This window comes from Brachyistius frenatus, unplaced genomic scaffold (assembly GCF_029030835.1).
Source record: "Brachyistius frenatus isolate BFR_SWC_R1_liver_20210118 unplaced genomic scaffold, ASM2903083v1 Contig_8, whole genome shotgun sequence".
Classification (NCBI taxonomy): Eukaryota; Metazoa; Chordata; class Actinopteri; family Embiotocidae; genus Brachyistius; species Brachyistius frenatus.
In genome coordinates this window covers 3,247,566-3,270,225 of record NW_027210607.1, presented here as the reverse complement: position 1 = coordinate 3,270,225, position 22,660 = coordinate 3,247,566, and the positions used below count along the sequence as shown (strand labels likewise).

General features: G+C 40.1%; 1 protein-coding gene across 1 annotated transcript in view; it reads left to right on the top strand.

The window, feature by feature from the left end:
- The window catches only part of dntt (deoxynucleotidyltransferase, terminal), an 88,378-nt gene extending 68,813 nt beyond the window's left edge, over positions 1–19,565 (top strand). Inside the window, exon 11 of the mRNA XM_069689915.1 lies at positions 19,479–19,565. Within this exon, the coding sequence (XP_069546016.1) occupies positions 19,479–19,565 (87 nt within the window). The remainder of the gene's footprint in view (positions 1–19,478) is intronic.
- The last annotated feature ends 3,095 nt before the right edge of the window (positions 19,566–22,660 follow it).

Below are 22,660 nucleotides of genomic sequence, written 5' to 3'. Positions count from 1 at the left end.
AGGCCTAATATCTAATTAATTATGTAATTGTTTTTAGAAGGAGTGAATTTAGCAAATGACAGTATAATGACTTGTAGATAAATTGTATTGACTTTGTATTTCATGAAAGGAGTTGATGCTTTCTGAATGGGAGTCTATTGGTTCTTGAGGTTTTTGGAGCCAGTCCCTAGTGGCCTGCAGCGGTGTTGCATTTTAAAGTACTTTCAAATTGGCTGCAATTTTCATACCCAGAGGCTATGTCCATTTTTGTCAACAGTTCATGTTTCAAACTGATGCAGTTAGACTTTCATGTAAGAAGTAACCACTGAACACCACAGCTTATGACTCTTCAAATGATCGCAAAGAATAAAACAAGCAACATACAGTGCTGACTTCTATTTTCTGTGAATGGATGGCTTCTCACTGCTGTTTGTCAGTTTTTGCTCCATTCTTGTGTATCAATTCATCACTTTCTGTCAACAGAGAAGATGTTGTTTATGTCTGTAACACTGCAGTTTTTCTGGGGCAGATAGGGCAAATCTACAGCATCTCAGGGAATAGAACACATTTTTTAAAAATGAGCTGCATTTTTTTAGATTCATGTTGACAGTACAAGTGTATTTTCAATAGTTGCCTAGTGGAGCTTTAAGAGGCTGGCATTTCATGCTACAACATTCAATGTGGGAATGTGCTAAAGGGAAGGCAAACAACAATGACAGTAAAACAAGTGAAAGAACGACACGTGAAGAGAAGGAAAGAGACAGGATGGCGTTGCCGCCATTCCCGCAGACTGTAGTCCCCCAACAAGGCGATACCAGCAGGATGGTCATCTAATCAGCCTTCACAGTGGGACAACTACATCAGTTAGCATCAATGATAAATCATATTGACAGCTATTGCCTGACAGAAGGGGGGTAATGATAGAGGAGGGAATGTGGAACTGTTGAAAAATAGATTGAAATTAAAGGGAGTTAGGGGGTTGAAGAAGAATGATGGACACTTTTAGAGGAAAGGGAATTTCAAAAGTAAGAGAAACACATTCAGGATAATTGCATGAATATTATCCATTCACTAACTGTACTTGAATTTTACCACTCTCTTTCCCCCTGTCACCCTTTTCACCACCACCACCACCACCACCACCACCACCACCTCACCACTGTACCTCTTCCTCCACTCCTCCAGCCTCCCATCCACCCACACAGTGTTAGCAGCGCGTAATGGGTGAAAAAAGGGATGGGAAGTATTTATAGATTCTATTGAGCCTGTGTTTTGCATCACTTAAAAAATATAATTCAATAGCAGGCTATTATCCCTCCAATACTGCAATCTATTTCTCTGCAACACTGTAAAGAGAAGAAATGAGTTGGTTCTGTGAACTTGGGGGATTGGAAGGAGAGGACAAACAAGGGAACATAATGGGGATGCTGATGGTGGAGGGGCGGTGAACATTGGGCTTAACCAGCTCACTCAGGAGACAGATCTTCCTCCATTATTGATGAAAGTGAATGGCAGAGGGTTTCAGGAAGGCTCGGTGTTGGGCCGTGTCTGCTTGTCATGTAACATTAATTGACACGGCCCTTGCGGTGGCACAGGCACCCATCCATCCGGGGCTCCCGTTTCAGTTTGCCCCATGATTTATTTACAGAGACACTCGACTGAATAGTCCTTGGGGTGGCTCAGGCTCTTCTTGCCCTCTAAAAAGCACAAATGGATTCACTGTTGAATACCTGGAAAAGTAGGGAGACATGTTATTGTTTGTAATACATGTGTGAACAGAGTTTTAACACAAAATTGGCCAAACTCAATCACTATTCTTACACCTCAACAGTTCATAAGTACTATCGTCAATTACAATGTGATTACTAACTTTCTGCAAACCGTCACAGAAACAATAACACCAGGTGGCTGCTGAGCTATTAACATTATAGACAGTGCATGTATAGTTGTAGACAGTGCATGTATAGTTGTAGCTAACTTACTTTGACCTAAACTGTGTTGACTTTTGTGAGCATAGCCATTGGCTGAAAGCTTCTGCTGATTTTGCAATGAACAAGAGGACAAATGGGATGCGAGCTTGTTACAAAAATAATGTACAATTGTAAAATGTGACCATGAACTATCCCTACAGCATGAGCAAACTGGAACAGCAAAGAGTTTCTACAATAATGTGAATGAGGTAGAAACATTAGAAAATGATTTAAATGAAGCATAAATATCTTTGAGTGTGATGTCTTCACCTCATCCTGGTACACCAAGAAACGCCTGTTGCTGTGGAGAAGCAAGAGACATTTCCAGCCACTACTTTTGGTGGGAACTGCAGATGTGATGTTTTTCCCCCGTCAGCCCCAAGAAGCAGCAATGATTCCTCACTTGCAAACAAACTAGGCCAAGCCATATAAATATTAGATCTATGCTTCATACAGTGTTTTCAACCAGTAGAGGAAAGGCTTCAGGGATGAAGACCAACTGGTTGGTCTTATTTTTCTGGTTAACCTTCAATGTCTGATCAATCTGATTTAGCTGACCCCTTAAGCATCTGACAGAAGGGTCAGTCAAAGATGGGACTGATGAGTGCTGAGGAATTTGTGTACCGATGTGCTTTATCTATTTTACCTTTATTTTACCAGGTAAAAACAGTTGAGATGAAATCTCTTTTCCAGTGGTGACCTGGCCCTGAAGGCTGTAGAGTTACACGTCAAGTGCACATTAATTATATATATATATACCATAAAATACAAAACAAGACATTACACGTTGTACAGTGTAATAACTAATGTCCACACATCATAGAAGACGTTAAATGTACACAGAGAATGTGTAACCAAATGAATGACACATTGTAGCAAGAACATTTTGCATCCGGTTATGTTTTAACACATGGCACTGTGCTAAAATGTTCAAAATCCATCGATATTTTTTTTTCAGTGGATATCTTACTTACAACAAGATAGAGTGAGCTAAGCAGTGTTGTGTTTCTATGTGCTGTATTTATTCAGTTTGAGAAACAATTTCTAGAACGCAATAAAACGGACTAAATCTCATCTCTGTTGCTAGGTCGTTACTAAGGGTCGGCCTACTTCCTGGAGCGGTAAACATTGCATACATTACATTCGCTTCTACTGATGCGACTGATTGTTTTCCGGTTGTTAATTATACCCCATGTATTGCCATGGAAACGGAGAGCACTTATTTTGAGAGTGAATTGCCCCACAGTATGAATACATTTTGATTACATATTCTATTTAGATGGTAACTTGTATAATGCTTACTGACCGCATCACTGTCGTCCGAATAATGACATGAAAATCCAACCTCAAGTGTAACATTGCTTCAGTAAAAACTGCTGTTGTTTAAACCTGTTAGAGAAATGAGAGAGGCTCGAGTGAGTCTAGCCTGGAGGTCATTGCAAGACCAAGGGCTTTATTAAAATAGACTCCTTTTTCCAGTCTCTGTCTGCACAGATGATACCTTTGAGCCGAGACTATTGTTGGATCTCATATTGTTGGTATTTTGAGCAATTATGAACCTCGAGCATACTTACATGGGTAATCTGCCTGGAATAGCTTTGTATAATTACAAATACCAGTGCTTCAGCCTGCACATAACAAGTGAAGACCATCTTGAACATCATCTAAAATGTGCAGTGATGAGTCCTGTAGTGTGAGTTTAATATATATCTCAAAGCAGCATGATAAAGTCGGTCAAGTAAGTGCCGAGTAGAAGAAACAGCAATTCTGTAAATGGTACCACCATAGTCTAGCTGAGACCTATGACTAGATGATTATGAGATGAAGGACAGAACAATGACTAATTCTACATAAGAAACACGGTGTAAACTTGAGCTTCTTGGTTTGATTCTTAATGTGATGCTTGACGTTGAGATTTTGATCCAAGCAAATTCCCAGATCAGCAAACTCAAAACTAACAAAGGGCATTGAATTGTGAAAGAGCTGTAAAAAAAAAGTGACCAATAGTGAATGACGAGAACATTTTGAACTGGACTGGATCAAAAGATTTAAATCAGGAAAGTGAATTGTAATCCTTCCCTCTAGTTGTAAGCATGTTCGGCATTGTTGGGGCAAAGTATTGTAAACCACATACACTCATATAATTTGGCTGAGACCAATAGCACACTGTGAAATGGCCTAGGTTTTAAAACAATGTAAACATTTCACATAAAAATGTCTGTCTAGCCACCCTGTCTTCAGTTGTTGTCGTGTAGGAATGATTTAGCCTTTACCCGGTTCATAAAAGGTTAGGAGCAATTCCAAGCGCTGTTTATTGAGCAGAGCACTACTGCACAGAGGTGATGCATTTTCTGTTTGCAGAACCAACAGTTGTGGTTTGTTTGGATGATACATGGGAGGACAAAGCAAATAGAAGAAGCTGCACTTCATCCAGGGCTCTATTTTTGTAATGATACAGTCACACAGGATGTAACAACTGATGGTTTTCTTTTCATCACATTCTGGCCACAATAACACTTATTGGAAGCAGGGTGTGATTAGAAGAAACACAGGCTTTAACATGTGTCATGACGAATAAGATCACTTCCTTTTATTTGGGGTCCAAGCATCAACGATGGTGGTAAAATAAAAAAGAAATTGAAATTTTTGGAAAGAAACTATTTTTTCAAGATGAACTTTACATTGAATGAGATCGAACACACTTTTAAAGTTGAGTTTGTGATTCAGCATAAAAACCTTTGGTGTAACATACACCTCTCTAAATACATATTTTTTTTAAAAATAAATATATATAGCCTTTATCAAATTTCACCATTTTTGCTATTCTAATACCATGTATGTTTCAGAACCTGAATATCAAATATGATGCAAATCGGCCACATGGTGGCACGGAGGAGGGGACGATATAGTAAATACAAATTGCTTTTGTCAAATAACTTATTAACTGCACACATCCCTCTCAAGTATGATATATGCTCGTGTTCATTTTATTGAGCTGCATCTGCTTATTAATTATACGCCCACTTTCACTAGATTAAAAATTACAATATATGCAAAAACCCCTTTTTTGAAGTAGTCTGTGCTTGTTTCACTCAGAGTAACAAAATCAGTGTCAAAAGATTCTCTGAAAATTTTTTGAATTTGACCAGGAGTGACATTTGACATTGGATAAAAGACTGTAGCTTCCCCAGACAATCCCCCAAATTGAATGAGATTTTAAACATCAAGTATAAGTTTGAGAGTCTATAAACAATTTCGGGTGAATATACACATCCCTGGAGTTCCCTAAAGAGCTTTGGCTCCAGGTTCTTTCTAGACTCAGCCCATCATGGCACCATGTATTAATTAACTGGTTAAAATACCAGAAGATGCTCTTGGCCTTTTTGCACTGTTTCGTGGAGTTTGAGTTTCAAAAGACCCTGGGGTGCTTCCCTTGGGTGGGTGTAGCATCAGGTCTGATTTGTGGGTAGACGCTTGGGGTCGATATGGCTTCTGGTTCGAGTTGCGTAGGGGTACTTGGACCCCTTTGTAATTGCTTACAATTGTAGTTGCTTTTAAAATCGTCTGCTTTGAGCAATTGCACTCTGGATAATATTGTGATAGGAAGAACAGTTCAGAGCATTCTCTGCAATAAAAACCTCTCCCAATGGGACTCTAGAACATATTGTACATGGTGCTTTGACGCAAAGTGGTGTCGGAGGAGATGGCAGATTCAGCAACATCTTCATGGATCCCAAGAGAGCCATTGTTCAATGTAGGAAACTATTGGATGATACAGAAGAAGCATGAAGTATTTGTCAGGTTATTAACTGTGGGCGTCATGACACATAGTGGCAGTTCTGTCTGGATGATGATCATGAAAAACGCAGCGAGCAATAATAAAACACTGTAGAATGAGAAGTGTTATCTATTTTTACGTTGTAGGATCTCTGCTCGGTAAAACCACCAAAATAACCGAAAGTCATGGCTTTCTTTTCCATGAAACTCTCCAAGTCTTTGTAAGAACCTGACATCAAAATCACCCTGCCCCGCTCAATTATTACTGGCACACAATAGAGCACAACTCTGACTTCCCAATCGTACATTAACCATCACTTTCAGTCACTAAACAACAAAACAAGTGCTATCAAGAAAATACAGCTATGTGCATCTGGCAAAAATGCACTTACCCCCCTACCCCCGCCCCTCCCCCTCTCAGTAGATCCTAGAGTGCTCTTATGCCTAATTTATGTGTTGTACTCTCACCACATACAGTACAGTGCAGAATTAAACTGCACAGATATTCCAGTTGATTAAAGTAACCACTCACCTCTCTTTGATTTGTTTTTTCAGTTTCAAAACCCAAGTTTTTCATTAGAAAACATTCATGTGTTTTTCAACCATTAGAGGCTGGATGTGAAAGTTCTGTTTGGTAATTAAACCGAGCTAACAGTAGCTTATGATAAAACAACATAAAAGGTGCAATCAGAAAATTATAAGGCTCTTCCTGTTTTACACAAATGGAGAACAGCACAGTAATACACATGGTGTAGGTGGAAGCAATAACTTTTATGAGAAAATATTCTAAGCTGTGTGTGCACATTTCCTTTTTCACCATGGACCTGAAACTCGAGCAGAGAGCACATGACCTGCACAAGCAGCAACCTCCGGGACTAAAAAATAGGCCATAGCGGAAGGACCAAAAACTGCAGTTCTTTGGAGGGCCACATGAAGCTGGCTCCAAAAGCAAGTCAATCCCCATAGACCCCTATAGATGTAAAAATGCCCAACTTTACAGCATAAATAAACATGTTTACAGCCTGCTCCGAAAAGCAGTTTTGAACTAACAAACAGATTTCTCCTTTCATGACAACTGTTGGAGGCAGGGCACGTTTGTATAAGTCACCTGTTTGAATTATTTACGGATAGATAAAGGCGGGGTGAATTTGAGTGACAAATGGGTAACATCTCAGTTCGATTGTTGCCTTCAAGTGTCAGTCAGAACCATACAGGTTCTAGGCACTGGTTTCAGCAATCAGCCCGTTTCAGCATCTCAGGAAAGCCATAATTGACATCGCAGAGGCTTTTTTATTTTTTTAATACAGTCTGTAGATATAAACTGTTTGTTCGCTGCCAATTAGTAAATGCACTTTGATTTGGCTTACCTCTCTTTTTCTTTTTCCTATAAAATAAATTTAAAGCTGAAGGTCTTTGACGCTGTGGAGGAGATGCAGCGCTTATCACTGATGGTGCTTCAAAAGCTTACAGAATGGGACCTACAGGAGTATTGTGTATTGCACAAGGGGAGGCTATAGAATCAAACATAAGAATAGAAGAAATACAAAATACAAAATCTTAACATCATGTTTAGTTTCACTGTGGTTTGTGTCGTATTGTTTACTTATATTACCTGTCAAACAACAGACCTACACACTTCCCAGAATTTACTGGCCTGTTATTACCAGACCCAACATCGTTGCGTGAACAGATAGATAGTCTGGCCACGCTCCACTGAGGATTGTTTCCAGTCATTGCACTGTAATGAGCTTAAACCCTTAATTAATTTAAATCTATTGGAAAATTAAAACTATTGTCTTTAACCAATCGCCATTGACCCTTATATAATGTATGCTGTGCGATGTAAACAGCAGAGAACCTTTATCAATGCAAGCAGAGTGCAACGTGATGTCGGTAAGTGACCACTACAGACTATGCAAAGTCAATTTAAGGATAGAAGGAGCATTGTTCAGGCTATGGCCTCAATTCCTTGATATTTGTTAGAGTTGCTAAGACTGTTGGTATCTCTTCTTTGAGTTCTACCACCGCTGCCATTGTTGGACCTACATTTTGAAACAAACGCTTGACCTCAAGGTTATCACATTTAGTCATTCCTACTGGCCTCTGATTGGTCTGCTGTTTGGGGTGGCTGAGAAAACTTTAATGTGAAGACAGTTTCCAGACTACAATCACTGGAATCACTGGAAATACCAACCTTGTCACATAGGTGTAAAAGTGAAGTGCAGTAATGATGATGGTGTGACCGATGAAATGATTCAGAAGGTCCTGGCTCATCAGTATGGAAATGTGTTGTGAAAATTCCCAAACAAAGCTCATATTTTGCCAATGTGCCATTTTCATTAAGCAGAATAAGAGGAGTGCTGAGGCAGCATCATCTGATCACATTGTCTGGAGCAGGAAGCAAATTGGTCATGCAAAACTAGCCACTCTTCAACAAACCAATTAATTATTTATGGGCTTCAGTGGAGCAGAGAAAGTTAATTTATTGTTATCATTAGAAGAGTGTTCTGTTTGGGTCCATATGAGGAAGAGTGGAATTACAGTTACAGGCTCGGCAGATTACAGAGAACTTTGTGTGGCTGTGGAAAACATTCGTTTGTATTGTGGAGTTTGGGAAAAAAAATAGTAATGGTGGATTTGGCAACTCTTTGACATACACACTGTTTAGAATTGTGGATTGGGTTTGTTGGTTTTAACTGCTCTTGATAAAAATGCCATTGTCATCTAAATTCATTGCTTTAGCAAATGGATTTGTGATCCAATAACAAAGTAAGTTCATGACATTTTCAGTGTATAAAGAAGAGGGCAAACAGTGGCACAAACCAGACAGTCAAATACTGCGTCAGAAAGAAAAGTCAAGGGCAGAAAGTAATACTGATAAAATAAAATATAGTTTAATCAGTACAAACATATCCCTAAATCAGTTGCATAGTCTTAGTAAGTATATTAACATAGCATCATGCTGTAAAACAGTATTTCACTGCTTTCTCTTGTTGAAAGAGGAAACACCTAACATCACTGCTGGATGTGTTTAAACATACTTTATCTCTATTGTACCTATAAACACAGCCAACAGTGTTGTTGAAGTACAGTGAACCCTCGTTTATCGCGGGGGTTACGTTCCAAATAGAGACCGTGATAGGCGAAATCCGTGAAGTAGTAACCTTTATTTTTTTTACAATTATTATACAATGAAATACTCCATAATACATTGAAACCAAAGAACAAAACCTTTTTACAGGCCCAAGCATTTGTTTAACAAATAAAAGTACTGTATAAATGTTTTTTTTTTTACAAATAACTACTGTACTGTAAAATAATAATTTTAATCATCAATACGAACTGAAGGCTTCAAATTGCTGAGATCGGCACCGCCCCACTGCGACCCGAGTCATTGGATTAGAACGGGAGGAAATGAAAAATGATTATGAAAACAAATACAAAGTACAGTAGGACAAATAGTGACTCGTGTATTTCACTGCTCTTCTGACTGAGCCGCTGCATCCTGACTCCGCTCTGCAGCGGTTCTTTCTTCTAAAGCCGGCGGTGCAGGTGTGGTTTTTCGAGAGAAGAACATAGTTATCGGTAGTTGTTGTCGCTCTTTTTTCTTCTGGGCAAAAAGATTCTTATAAACCGACATGCCACCATCGATTATTTTTAATTTGGCAAGCTGTTTTACGTACGTGTACATATTAAACCGCAACGTTATTGACAAACAGGTAGAGAAGAAGCGGAGAGACTGTTTAGCCAATCAGAATGCAGAACACAATGCACGATGCAAATCCATGAAGCAGCGAGACCGTGAAAGGTGAACCGCGTTATAGCGAGGGGTCACTGTATACTTAACTCCACTCAACAAAAATATAAACGTTCCACTTTAGTTTTCTCTCCCATTTTTTGCAAGTTGAGGTAAAAGATCTTTGTCTTATGTGAACATAAAATGTATCTTAGATTTTGTTCACAAATTACTTTTTTTTTTATATATATATTTTTATAAACAATTTCCCATTGTACATGGTATTTGAAAAAAAAAAAAAGTATATAAACAGAAAAAACTAAAAATATCCATTTATTCCATTTATCATGGTGTTTGTACTACATAATGGATGTGGTATGTGATCAGGTCATAGCTTCTGACTTAATATGGTCCAGGAATGGCCTTCACGTTTTAAAAAATGGGTCCCCTCGTCCTGAGCATCTGAATATAACTTGTTCATAACCTGCTACATTTAGCATTAGTTCAATCCAATGCTCAAATGATGAAGGTGTGTCAGATTTCCACTGTTTCACAATAATTCTGCATCCGTTTTAACAAAGCTAGTTTACACCACAGTTTAAAATGAGCACTTATTTGAACATTTTAAGGGATCATACCCAACATACATATAGCAGGGGTTTGAATCAAGCACAGGTTAATAATTATGTTCATAAGAGATATGATTTTCCCCCATAGATCTTGGACCATGTTGCAGGCGTCTAACATGTGTACCATGGTTTCAATTTCTTTATGACAGCGCCAACATACTGTAGGTCATCATCTCTCAGTTTGAGCCTAGACATTCTGCTTGGGGTCCAATAACATCGATTGAGTATCTTATTGTTGGTGAATTGTGTCTGGACCTCTTGTGCTGAGTTGTGCCAGTCCAATATGATTTCATTCCATTGTTGTTTATCAATATTTTACCCAATTTCTCTTTCATGCCAATTTGAGCCCATCTAATTTAGGTATATTGGTATCTCTGATTAGGTCATAAAAAATGTATGCGCCTCTTCTGAATATCTTTTGAATTTCTGTATTTGGGTCTGGACCAGATTTCATTACGGAGTGAAGGCAGTGCCTTAGCTGTTCACAAATTACTTAAAATCCGTGTCAGTGAGCACTTCACCTTTGCCAAGATGATCCATCCACCTAACTCTTGATGTGGCACATTAAGATGCTGAATAAACAGCATGAATTTTGAGAAGCTGTTAACAATAAAAGGCCACTTTAAAATTTGCAGTTTCATTTTGAAAATCTTTACAAATCTGTACAAAGTATAGCATCAAATGGAAATACTCATGTATAGTACAAGTACCTCAAAATAGGTCTTAACTACAGTACTTAAGTAAATATACTTAGTTACTTTATAGTGTGCTATTGGGATATCCTTACCTTAACCAGCGTGTTATGATTTTTTAAAAGTTACATATTCTTTCATTTTTGATCAATATATCATCATTGAATCTATCTGTATGAAAAAACATGATTTTTTTTTCTTCTCTGTACTACAAAATGTTGATTGTGTTTTTCGGGTTCAACTGGTCTGGTCAAAAATGCCAATGTTTTAATTATCTCAGTAAACAGTACACCTGTAATCACATTACAAATGCATTCAGTGACATTTCCCCTGCATGCCAAAGAAAATGGTTACAAAAGCATGCAATTCTTTGCCATTTTTCCTGCAGTTTTCAATCAGCTGGGTGAAGTCATGCAGTCGAAGTGGAAAATACTTAAACGTTATGAGGGGAATAAAGCTGTAAATGACCACATAGCCAGTCCTCAGAGTGGAGAAGCCCTTATTCATCTTAAAATGTGCAACATGATTACATACTACGTTTATACATTCATTAGCGTTGTTCATGTGGAGTTTCTCTACATACTTGAGAAGATTTGAAGGTTGTTTTTAACAGCTGAAGTTATAATAATTCCTAAATTACAATGTCTCAACTTTTAATGTGCTAACAAATGACTTATGGTGAGCAAGAAGCGAATGTCCTACAGTGTAACATACTGAAAAATTGTCATAAATTGTCCTCCGGGGCTCCTCCACCGAAAGTACTGGCTCAGCTCAACATATATACTTTTGGGGTTTTTCCATTGTCTGTGGATGTTATCACTGCTATTTTTTTTTTTTTTTTAGTTTAGCCTCCGTCAGGGTTCCTAGCAAGCTGAGACGATAACCAAAAAATGACTTGAAAATACTGCAGACCACAATCTTCACACAAGCACTCGCCCCAAGGAGATGTGCCCACACAACTAACGTCCTAAGGAGTGACACAAAGCCAGCTCTGAACTCTATTCGCTCTATTTGCCTGTGGAATGTTCTGTTGTAGATATGAAAGGCGATTTTGTTGAGGTGATTTTGAAAATGACGTCACGGCAGTTTTAATTCAGAGTTGCAATAGTAACACTGCTGCCCTGAGGAGGTACTACCTGCCGTGGAAAATGAAATTTAGAAAAGTACTTGATACCAAAAACAAGAAAGTCGAGTAGAGCAGAGTGGAGTAGAGTCGGTACCATCAGTAGAGATGCGTCTCTTGCTGCATTCCAGCTCCTTTACTCAATGACAATATACTGTATTTTAATGGAAATATGTATTTCGAGGTGTCAAACTACGGCAACATTATCAGGACGCAGAGAAACATGGAGCTTTTATTACACTTCTATCAGACTCTTTGATGTGTCTGTTCATTGCCTTTGGGCAACCTAATCAACTAGATAACTTTGATTTGCAAATGTTTACTCCTCCACGGGAGCAGAGAGCCATAACACCAGGGACATCGAGTGAGGATCCCATTGTTTCTGATTAGGAATTCATTATTTTCTACCCGTCTGCCTCTCTGCCCAGTGCATGGGCTGATTAGCTAGCCGGGGAAGGATAGGTAATGACGATAACACTAAACTCAATAGCTGTTTTATAGGCAGCGGTGCTTTATGATGCTTGCGCTAATTGCCGGTGTGATTAGTGAGGTGTCTGTGCCCTCTCTGGTTGCTCAGGCTGTCCTGTGAACCGAGCTCTTGTAGACCAGAGCGCGGGGGAAGTGTGGGTGTGCGGCGGATCGTTGCAGGAGGAAGACGCAGGGGCATAATCGACTTCCCACTTTTTCTGTCCCTGTCAGCCTTTTCCCGTGTGCTGCAATAAAGACAAATTAACTTAGAGGCAATCAAAGGATTTTTTTTTTTTTGTGATCTCTTGGCAATAAAGTAATCTATTTCTAACTGTCAGTAGGACAAAAAAAAAAAAAAAAGTAGACTGAGAACACCATCTGATGTGATAACCTTTAATTTACGTGGAAAAAAAAGAACAAAACATAACATTGCTTTCTGCCTTTGAGCGCCCTCTCTGATGGAAGTGTACTTTTTAATCTTGATATAAAAGTGGCTGTCCTCAACATAAAATACTTCACTTTTTACCATTGGAGCCATGAAAATACAACACAGTGAACGTTATGCTTTTGAAAGCTTTATGTGCGTCTGTCATTCAGACTGACCTCCACACTCTGGTTCTTAATGCTCGGTTGTTGCTTCTGCGGCCAAGCAGACAGTCAACACTGAAAATGAGATGATAGCACTCTCAGTGAAGTGTTTGTTCAGATACATTTTCTCTACTAGAGAGCTTATATAAGTTAATTTGCATAGATTTCAGGTTTTGTTTGCATGCTTATCTTGGGTGACCTTTAGCTCGCTTCTCTCAGCCGACTTCTGCTTTTTTTTTTGGTCTCGCTGCCTTTCTAAAGATAGCTCTGTCGAAGACTTTGCAGCGTGGAAATGAATTTTTCACATATATATATTTACCTATGGTTGAAACTCTTTCACAGTTAACATTGCCAAGCCAACACTGAAATAAAATATAGCAGAAGTGGATATCACACAAAATTCAAGTAAATATAAAAGTCGAACAGCCATCCGTGGTTGACCTTAGCCTTTGGGTTTGACCATCAGGACCTGCACTACAGTAGAAAACAGTTTATGCCTGCATCAATTGATTTTTGGCCAGCTGGGAGCAGCACAACAAGCTGTAAAACACTGACATATTATTGCCTCAAAAAGCTGTTATGCTTTACAAGCCGTTGCCTGTTTACACATTCAGCTAACACGCAACAACATTAGCATTCATTGAGTTATATTTCTGGCCACCTGGTGAAGGCGAGTCCAACATCACCTCTCCTTTTAACCCTGTTTTCCCACCACCTTCTGGGCAATTTGTTTTTCCTTTCTTTGGCTGCTAAAGCCCCTCTGTGTTCGCCAGCTAGGCCTTAACTTTGTCTTTTAGATGTTCGATGTTGCACACAGTTATTGTCTAGAAGCTGCTTGCTGCGGTACTAAATTAAGTCGATGACAGTAGTAAGACTAAACCACAGCAGTACATTTTGGCAGGCTGTAAAACTGAAACAATTAGCTCAGAGGGGCCAAAATGCCTCGTAAAGTTGAGGGGAATTGGACAGTTATGATCCTCAACACTAGTGTGATGAATTAGTAAAATAAGAGTAGTTCATCCAGATAGTTCTTTCGGATAAGGATGTGTGACATCTCCTGAGCTTGATAGATACACGTAGAGTTACAACATTTATCGTTTATTACTTCATTTCCAATCCCATTCATCCTCTTCATGGACAATGCCAAGTGACTGGCTGCTGGCCGCTTTGACGAAGCTCTGCATGGAAATAAAACTCTTGTATTAGCAACAAACGAGAGTTAGCAAAGATGAGCAGCTGTGTTTGTCGATAAAAGGTCAACGTGTGCTTTAAAACCAAAAACAGAAATCAACACCTCCCAAGGTGCAATGAGGAAATACAAATTCAAACACTGAGCTTGAAATTCTGCTGCTTCCATCACTAACATTCAGCAGTTTATCGCTTTTATCGATGAGGTGAGTGCAGTCTCGGCATGCTGGAGCGGCGGGTTTCAGGTGAGTGCTGAAGCCCTTGGAGGCTAGCGGGTGAAGGTAGGTACCCAGGTGAGTGAGGAGCTGCGGGCTCAGCTTCAGGCAGCCGTAGGAGTCGGCAGGTTTAGACAGGTAGGCAGGCAGGAAATCCTCCGGAGCGGGAAGGCAGACTCCCGTAGGATGGCTGGCAGGTCACCAACTGAAGATGACTCAGACAGACAGGAATTAGGACCGAGTTCATGTAACAAAGACTTACTTTCGTCGAGCAAGGTGGTCTGAGTCGTAGTACCGCGTAGCAGACTGAATGATCTGACGAGATGGTGTGGAGAGCCAGGGTTGATATACTACATTGGGTGATTAGTTGAATGATGATCAGCTGCACCAGCCATCCAGGGGAGTGAGCCAGGGAGGAGCCTGCAGAAGGTGACACCCTAGCCAAGTCCACACAGACAGACAGGACAAAGACCAAATAAGGACAAACAGGAGGACGAAGGACAACGAGCAGGGAAACACAGAGAGGGAAAAAACACAGGGAAAAGAGAGAGAACCTGACCTACAGAAAGGTCGGGAGTGGTTGAACAGAACAAAAAGGACTTTCACCTGGACGACCGGTTTTTGAATCCATGCAAGCAAAAGTCAATGTGAATTTCTTTGAAGAAATGTTCGTGAGTTTTGTACATAACGTAATGTATTTAACTTAAGCATGTATGTAATGTTAAGCCCAATGTTAAGTTTTCCTCAACCTAACCTCTTGTTTTTTGGTGCCTAAATCTAAGGCATGTTACTTTACACACGAATGTGAGGCAAAACGTGACACTGACATGGTACCCTGTAGTGGACTGTTGGGTGTATTACACGCTTTGGCCTGATATCCAGTTCCACTGCATTGTGTCAAAGTGAAACAATATTTACAGCATCTTCTGCATCGCAGCCATGACTGAGGCACGTGTGCGTCATTGAACTTTTTCTGTAACTACAGGAGAAAGAAGACTTTGCTGAGAGTTTTAACCCCTTTACGCAGATGATGAAATTTGCAAATTTTCTGTGCACGTTTCAGCTAAGCTCAGCAGAACTTTTATTCAATTCATCTCATTAACTCCCTCCAAGATCTTAAATCAGAAGTGATTCTATTTTCTTAAATGGCAATGCAAATGGTTTTAAGCTAACAACTTAAAAATATTTCCAGCCTAAGCATTTGAATTAAGATGACATAAAATCAGTAGAATTTTACCAAATTTGAGCACAATGTTTTATGGTGTACAATTTCAGTCCTCAGGCCAATATGGTTTAATGTCTCTTTCATTTTCATTGGTGAGACTGTTTTGCTTATTTGGGCCGGTATTGAGCTTCCTCCTTTCTGTCCTTCAAATGCTTGCTGGCAGAGTAGTGCTGAAGAGCTCTCCAGGTTTTATCTCTCTCTCCTCATATCTCTCTCTCTCTCTCTCTCTCTCTCTCTCTCTCTTTGATGTGTCAGTTGAGTCGCGCCAGAGTTGGGCAGGCAGCCATGTCCATCAGCTTCATCCATCAAGCGATGGGCCTGGTGGCAGAGAGAGGATGACGGGCAGCAGAGAAGGGGCAGATGTTTTTGCGGGAACTGATATGTGTTCCCGTCCACGAGGGATGTCATTACGTGGCGGACAGAAAAACATGTAGCTGATTAGAGCCTTATTAAGTCAAGGACACTGGCTCGCTGTAACACACACCGCGGCCATTCTGGCTTTGTGCTGCTGATGACTTGCCAGTCACTGACAACACGCGTGTCTCAGACAGATAACCTCTCTTTTTAATTAAACGACTCTCTGTTCTCTATCTCTGAGCTTCTTTTGATACACCGAAAAGCACTAAAATAAAATCCGCTTTTGCCATTTTCCAGTGGAGTGTTTCCTGTGTATGCCTAAAGGGGAGAACTCAGAGGTACATAAGGTTTGTGGATTTATCTCTCACAGAGCTGTGTTGCGGTAAGTAAATAAAGCAGCGTCTCCCTGAGGGCATGTAAGGATTGAGGAAAGTGGACAGTGCTGCGGACAGAGGGCTTTCGCTCTGATCCAGGACAATGGCTAAATTGGTAATGCTGAGAATCTCATCTGTGCCCTGTGTTTCCTCCTTTAGTTGGATCTCCTGAGTTGTCGTGAGTTTCCTCTGCACAATGAGCGGCAACCATGTGTTGTTAGAAATATGGATTTCCTCCAAATCACATCAGCCTTGTCTAGCACTCTCCTTCCTTCCTCCTACACCCCCTGCCTCCAGTTTTTTTTATTTTATTTTATTTATTTATTTTTATCACCTGTATGTTTAATACAGTATAGGTCACCACATCATAAACTGCAGCTATATGCGTCCGCATTTCATATGTTTTCAGTGGTTAGAGCAATAAATGGGCTCAGGGTTATGAGAACGGTGAAAATACAGGCAGCGGTGAACCACTAAATGAGCCTCAGGATGGTTTCACTCAAACATAATACTGTCTCACCAACAACACACTATTCTTTGCGAGCGAGAGATGATATTTCTCTGTACAGCGCTGAATTAAATGATTCGTTTTGTGCAGGAAAGAAATGAGAGCAACAGAGAAAACTCCCCTCAGATATTCGTGAGCATGTGATTGATTATTACAGCTGTGTCTTGTATCTTTTTTTTTGTTTGTTTTGACCATTCTTTCATCCACAAAGCACGGCAATATCGAGTCCAACAGGGCAAGGAACATCAGTAGTCAGAAGACAATACAGGTTTTAGCCTCTGAACCTCACTGACACATGCAGTTTATATCAAAACCGCCAATCTTTGTGTTCACACGGATATCACAGACCAACACACAGAATCCTTTTAGATGTTCTGATATAAATCAGATTTCCATCACAATAAAAATCATTTAAAAAAAGTACTCATTGTACCTCTCTCACCCAATAGTTATTGTGTTTAGATGTTTTCTTAGGAATTAAAAGTATTGTATTGGTAGTTTTAATAATATTCAGCTGTGAAACTGACTTTCCCCCCCTCTCATAAGCTGCTTTATGCTCGTTTCAGTTATACTTAACCTCCATCTCCACTCTACTGTTTTAAGTACAAGGACACATCGACATCTCCTTTTGTCCATTCACTCCTTGGCTCAACTCTTTGTCATATATGGGCCAAAGGTGGAAGGGATACAATGGGAAGGCTGCTTAAGTAAGTTATTGTTAAAGAAAAGCACAGAAAATATTCTTTTTTTAGTTTTTCTTTGGAATGAACACCAAAAAAAATACTTAAATATTGGCACCACCTATAGAGGACTCGATAAAAACATTGACCCGTGAGATGAACTCTGATTTACAGTTAGACTACACAGACATGGAGCAATTTCTCAAAACACCAAATCACAAGATGCTGCCAGCAGAGAAAAAAAAATCTAAAGAAATGAACAGTGAGGATCCACAACTACCAGCATCTGCTATACCAAAGCAAAGTCTGGTGGCTTTCAAGAGGAACAGTTGATCAAACTAGATGCTAACAGCAACATTTGAAGAAATGTTCACCCTACCATCCTATAACTAGCTGACATGTTCAGCTGACTTAATGTTATAAAGACTTCAATGAGAAAAATGCATTGCTCTTCATTTCTTAAAAAAAAACTAAAAAAAAAACTCGAAGTTTCCTGGTCTGGGCAGTGATTAATCTGATTCTTTTCCAGTACTTGATGAGTTTCATTGAGAGAACAATATGTCAAAAGTCGACTTGTGGGTCGTTGTGAGGGTTTACTCAGTGGGATGAACATGCAGAGTATTTCTCTGAAAAGCAGACGATGTCTGGTACAGAGCAGTGGATTAGAAATCCATTGACAGTAATGCCAGTTTAATTTAAGGACTCATTGTCTGATGGCACAACTGTTATGGCTCTAAAACCGAGGATCACGCACAATTCACTGGTTGAATTTTAATATCAGTGCAAAGTAAATATTGAGGAAGAAGGGTGCTCTCACATCTACCATGCTTGGTCTGAACCATTCAAACTTTTCAGTTTTGTTTTGATGGTACCCCGGACCAAAGTCCAGACCAAAGAATCAAAATTTGACCAAAAGAGTTGGTCTTAGTCCGGATCAAACTGAACAGTATATCAGTTTATTTGCAATGTAAAAACACTTTAAGGATGGTTCAGACTTTTGGACAAATTATAGGAAGTTGATGCTTGTACATTGGGAGACAATAAGATAGTGGCAACAAAGTGAGTTAGTTGATTCGTTTTTCTTCATTCAAACAGAAAAGGCTACAGTCCAAATTAACAATATGTCATAGACAGATACACGCCTGTTTATTAACCAATCAATGTCAAGTACAGAAATGATGACCAAAACTACAAGCTGTATAAACTAGACTTTTAACTTGAACCCAAATTTATCTTGAAGGCGGTTTAAAGAGGTGTGATATGAACAGAGCTTCATGCAGTGTGCACCCAAACCTCTCCGCCGCTCGGCTAACCTGTCATTTACATTATAAATAACAAGCCAGTATAGAGGCAGACATGCCTTATAGTGTTTTTCCCCCAACTCCTGGCTGCCTACTAGTTGCTCTCAGTTATTTCTGCCTTTAGCTGGCAGTGGGAGCTGACACGCTCTTGATTTTTCTGCCATCTCTTCGCAACGTGTCAGGTCCGGTTTAGCACTTGAAGGCAGGACGTGTCTGAACCGCGGCTCGCCTCTCTCTCCGGGCTGTCTCGCTCCCAAGGTGAGTCAGGCCTCGTCACCGCTCCTGTGGAGACATAACCCATCACATGGCGCTGGTAGACGGCCAGCAGTTAATAGCCCTGTCGTGATTTGTCAGGGAAAATACTCATCTGCTGAAGAGAGCAAACACTTTGAGCAAGGTTAGAGTGTTTATGGGTTGGATGGGAGGTTGGACGGTCAAATTTAAATCTGCGCAGTCACGGCATGTCTGAGCCTGGGCACAATCCAGAGGAATAAAATCTTAAATTAAAATTGACAGCTTGCTATAGAGATAAGAGTCCAAATACATGTGTACAAACATCCTCCAGAACAGTGAAGCCTGAAGCTTTCGAATCTGTGGATCTGCACTGGTGTCACAGAAGCAAATTCTGCACAAGTCACTGATTCTCTGTTTGCTTGTCCTCTCTCCAGAAAGAGTTCCTGGCAGCCACGACTGAAAAGGACATCTTTGCCCATCTGGGTCTCGAGTACATCGAGCCTTGGCAGAGAAATGCGTAGGCCTCCACTCCACTCTGGCTGGATGATACCCTGCGCGTACATCAGTACTTATCCCATCTGCTTGCTGTTCTCCGGTCCTCCTGTGATTCACTTTCAAACAGCTTTATATTTCCATACACTTTTGCGTAGCTGTTGCCAATATTGTTATTGTCGTCTGTGTCTGGATCACATGCTGATGCATGATTCATAATTCTGCTTATTCACTATTGTCTGCAAGCGAATAAATATTCTCCCATACCATTCAGGTCTCGGCTGTCTCTAAGTGTTGTAATCATAGGCAGGACAAAAAGACGAATCAGTCAGAGTGCGATTTGCCTGGGGTGCCTGCGAAAGCGTAGGAGTCTGAAAGAAACGCAGCGGTGAAGGGGGGTGACCACTGAGAGACAGGGAGGGCGAGGGAGAAGACAGGAAGCGACGAGAAAAGTGAGGAGGGAGGGCGCTTTGTGTCGAGCAAAATGTTGTAATCACCCTCCTCCTGGCAGGAAAGTGCTCAGCGTGACGTTGAGCCAGGCCTCTGGGTATTGAGAGGTGGGTAATGAGCTTCAGATAGAGGAGCGTTCCGTGTCGCCATTTAGCCTCCATTTAAGCCTGCGTCCACTGGAGATCATTTAGTTGGCGTTCCCCAATCCAAAGAGTCACAGTGTCCGCTTTGTTCCACAATGAATCCCCTCCCCCAGAAGCTCGGCTGAAATTAGAGGCAATCAGCTCCACCGGGGAATCATCAAGAATCTTGACGTAAGGTAAATGAGTCCACTAACCACATGGACGGATTTTGGCATTCGAAGCCACTCTGCCTCCAGTTGCTTTGACTTTGCTTCTGTTTTATGTATGATGGTTGTTTGTCGAGATTTGTGTCCTTATTTTTCAGGACACTGATCCACTAATGAAAAAACATCAAAGATCCCTGCGGGTAAAATGGGTAAGTCTGATTTGCTCCTCCAGTGATGACACGACCTGCCCCCCCGCTGTCCACACAACAACCCACTTTCCCATGATGCTCAGCCCGCGGTTTATCCCACGGTGCCTCAACCAGAGCAGAGACCGATGAGAGCCAGGCATTCTAGTGAATCACCCTATTTAAAGATCTTTAAGTAGAACAGTCCGGCACTTTGAGGACTTGACCCGGGCCTCTTTTTTCTCTTACTGACACAAAACAAACTTTAAAGATTCTGAGTTGCGGCGTTAACCAAATGGAACATGCGCCAGCACCCTGTTCTCTGGGTTATCGAATATTTTCACTTTAATACAGGATTTCTTTTTTAACAAAAACTAAAAGCTCTCTCCAGAGTAAAATCAAATCAAACTGACCTCAATGAATTTACATTTGTCCTGCTCTCTTTTTGTAATTGTTTTTAAAGTGCAAATGGGATCTCTTTCTATCTTCACATTAAATATTCACGAGTGCAAAGGGATTAAAAGGCTGTAGCACTCAATCTAAAAATTCTCACATTGTTTTTTTGGTCTTGGAAAGCTTTAAAGTGTTTGCAGAAAGCTGAAAGATTGAAGCACAGCTGGGTAACTCTATCTTCTCCTCAGTACTCCAGTTCATTCCCCAGTGAGCAATACATTTGTATGTTGTCACTGATTATTGAGTGAGACTGTCTGTTGTTTGTTACTTTATCTGGGTAAAGATCCTGTAGCTGTGAGTGCCCAACAATACAACACTTGACCTCAGTGAACTCTGATTATTACCCATTATAATGGTGGAAATGAACTTGGAACACATATGGATGGACTTTACACAGATAGATTTGTACTTTTTGTGATGAAGATTTGGGTTTGGGTAAAATGGCTGCTGAATTGTCCCTAAAAATCTTAGCAGTTTATTGACATCTTGTTGCTGTTAAGGTCAGTGCAGAGTTTATGTGTTTGGTGCAGAGATATAGATACAAATACATGGTCATCATCAGGTCAGGTATCCCACTTGACTTGATGATGACCACCAAGCTGCACTACGCATTGTTGAGCTGCAAAACGCTGCAAGTTGTGACATGAATTCATGACATTAAAGGAAGATGTATTCAGAGACTTAAGTCATGTTAATTAAGTAAAACTACAGAAGGATTATTAATCAAATACATCTACTTAAAGAAGCTATAATGAATATGTTATAACAAGAATGTATCAAATGACAATGTTAAAAGAATGTGAAAATGTTACAGGTTTGTACTTAGTGATAAACCCACAAAGATCTATGACATCAATCTGCAGCTCCACTTTGCTTTACAAAGCTTTATAGCAGGTTTCCCCTCATTGTTGGGCTCAAGGTAACAGAGCTGCATCCAATAGTATTAATTATATAGATACGGCACCTAAAAAAATAAACAGTTTACTCGTGTAACTGTGACACAGTGGAATCATGGGTGCTCCGGCTTCTTCTCACAGTCCAAAGACATGCATGCGAGGTTAATTACATTTATTTTAAATTGGCTGTAGAAGTGAATGGGAGTGTGAATGATTGCAAGTCCTTCTATGATGGCTCTGTGATGGACTGGCCACATGTCTGGGGTGTATCTCCTCTTCACTTAGCTGGGACAAGCTCCAGCATTCGTGACCCTGTTCAGGTTAAAGAGGATATGGATAGTGGATGAATGTTTAGTGTATAAAACTGTAATGGGCTTAACCCTAGGTAATTTCAGATACATGTACAAAGTAATACATTTGCTTTTGAAATGTGGTTTAAGTTGCACAAAATGAAAATACCCAAAGCACAAATACCTGAAATGGACATTATTTGGATGCACTGCAGGGTATATTTGAATTTGAAATAAAAAAGTGTGTGATTATTTGTGATCTTTGCTCATTTCTGTATAATAACATGTATTGTTTTGGACACTCAGGTTCACTCATAAGAATGCTGTCATCAAAATAGCAATATCATCTTTGACACCGATGTACTGTCGTGTGTAGCATCAATGATTTTAAAGTAACTCCTGATCCCTGCCTCCATGTGCAGATCATGACTGGAGTTATTGTTTTATGGCTTATTATAACATGGACATTATTTGCATGGTAAATTAGCGACAGCTTGTCTAGCTTGTCCAGTTTGTTTGTGAATGTCATGCATCATTTTATCAGGAACATCCTGGCAGCTG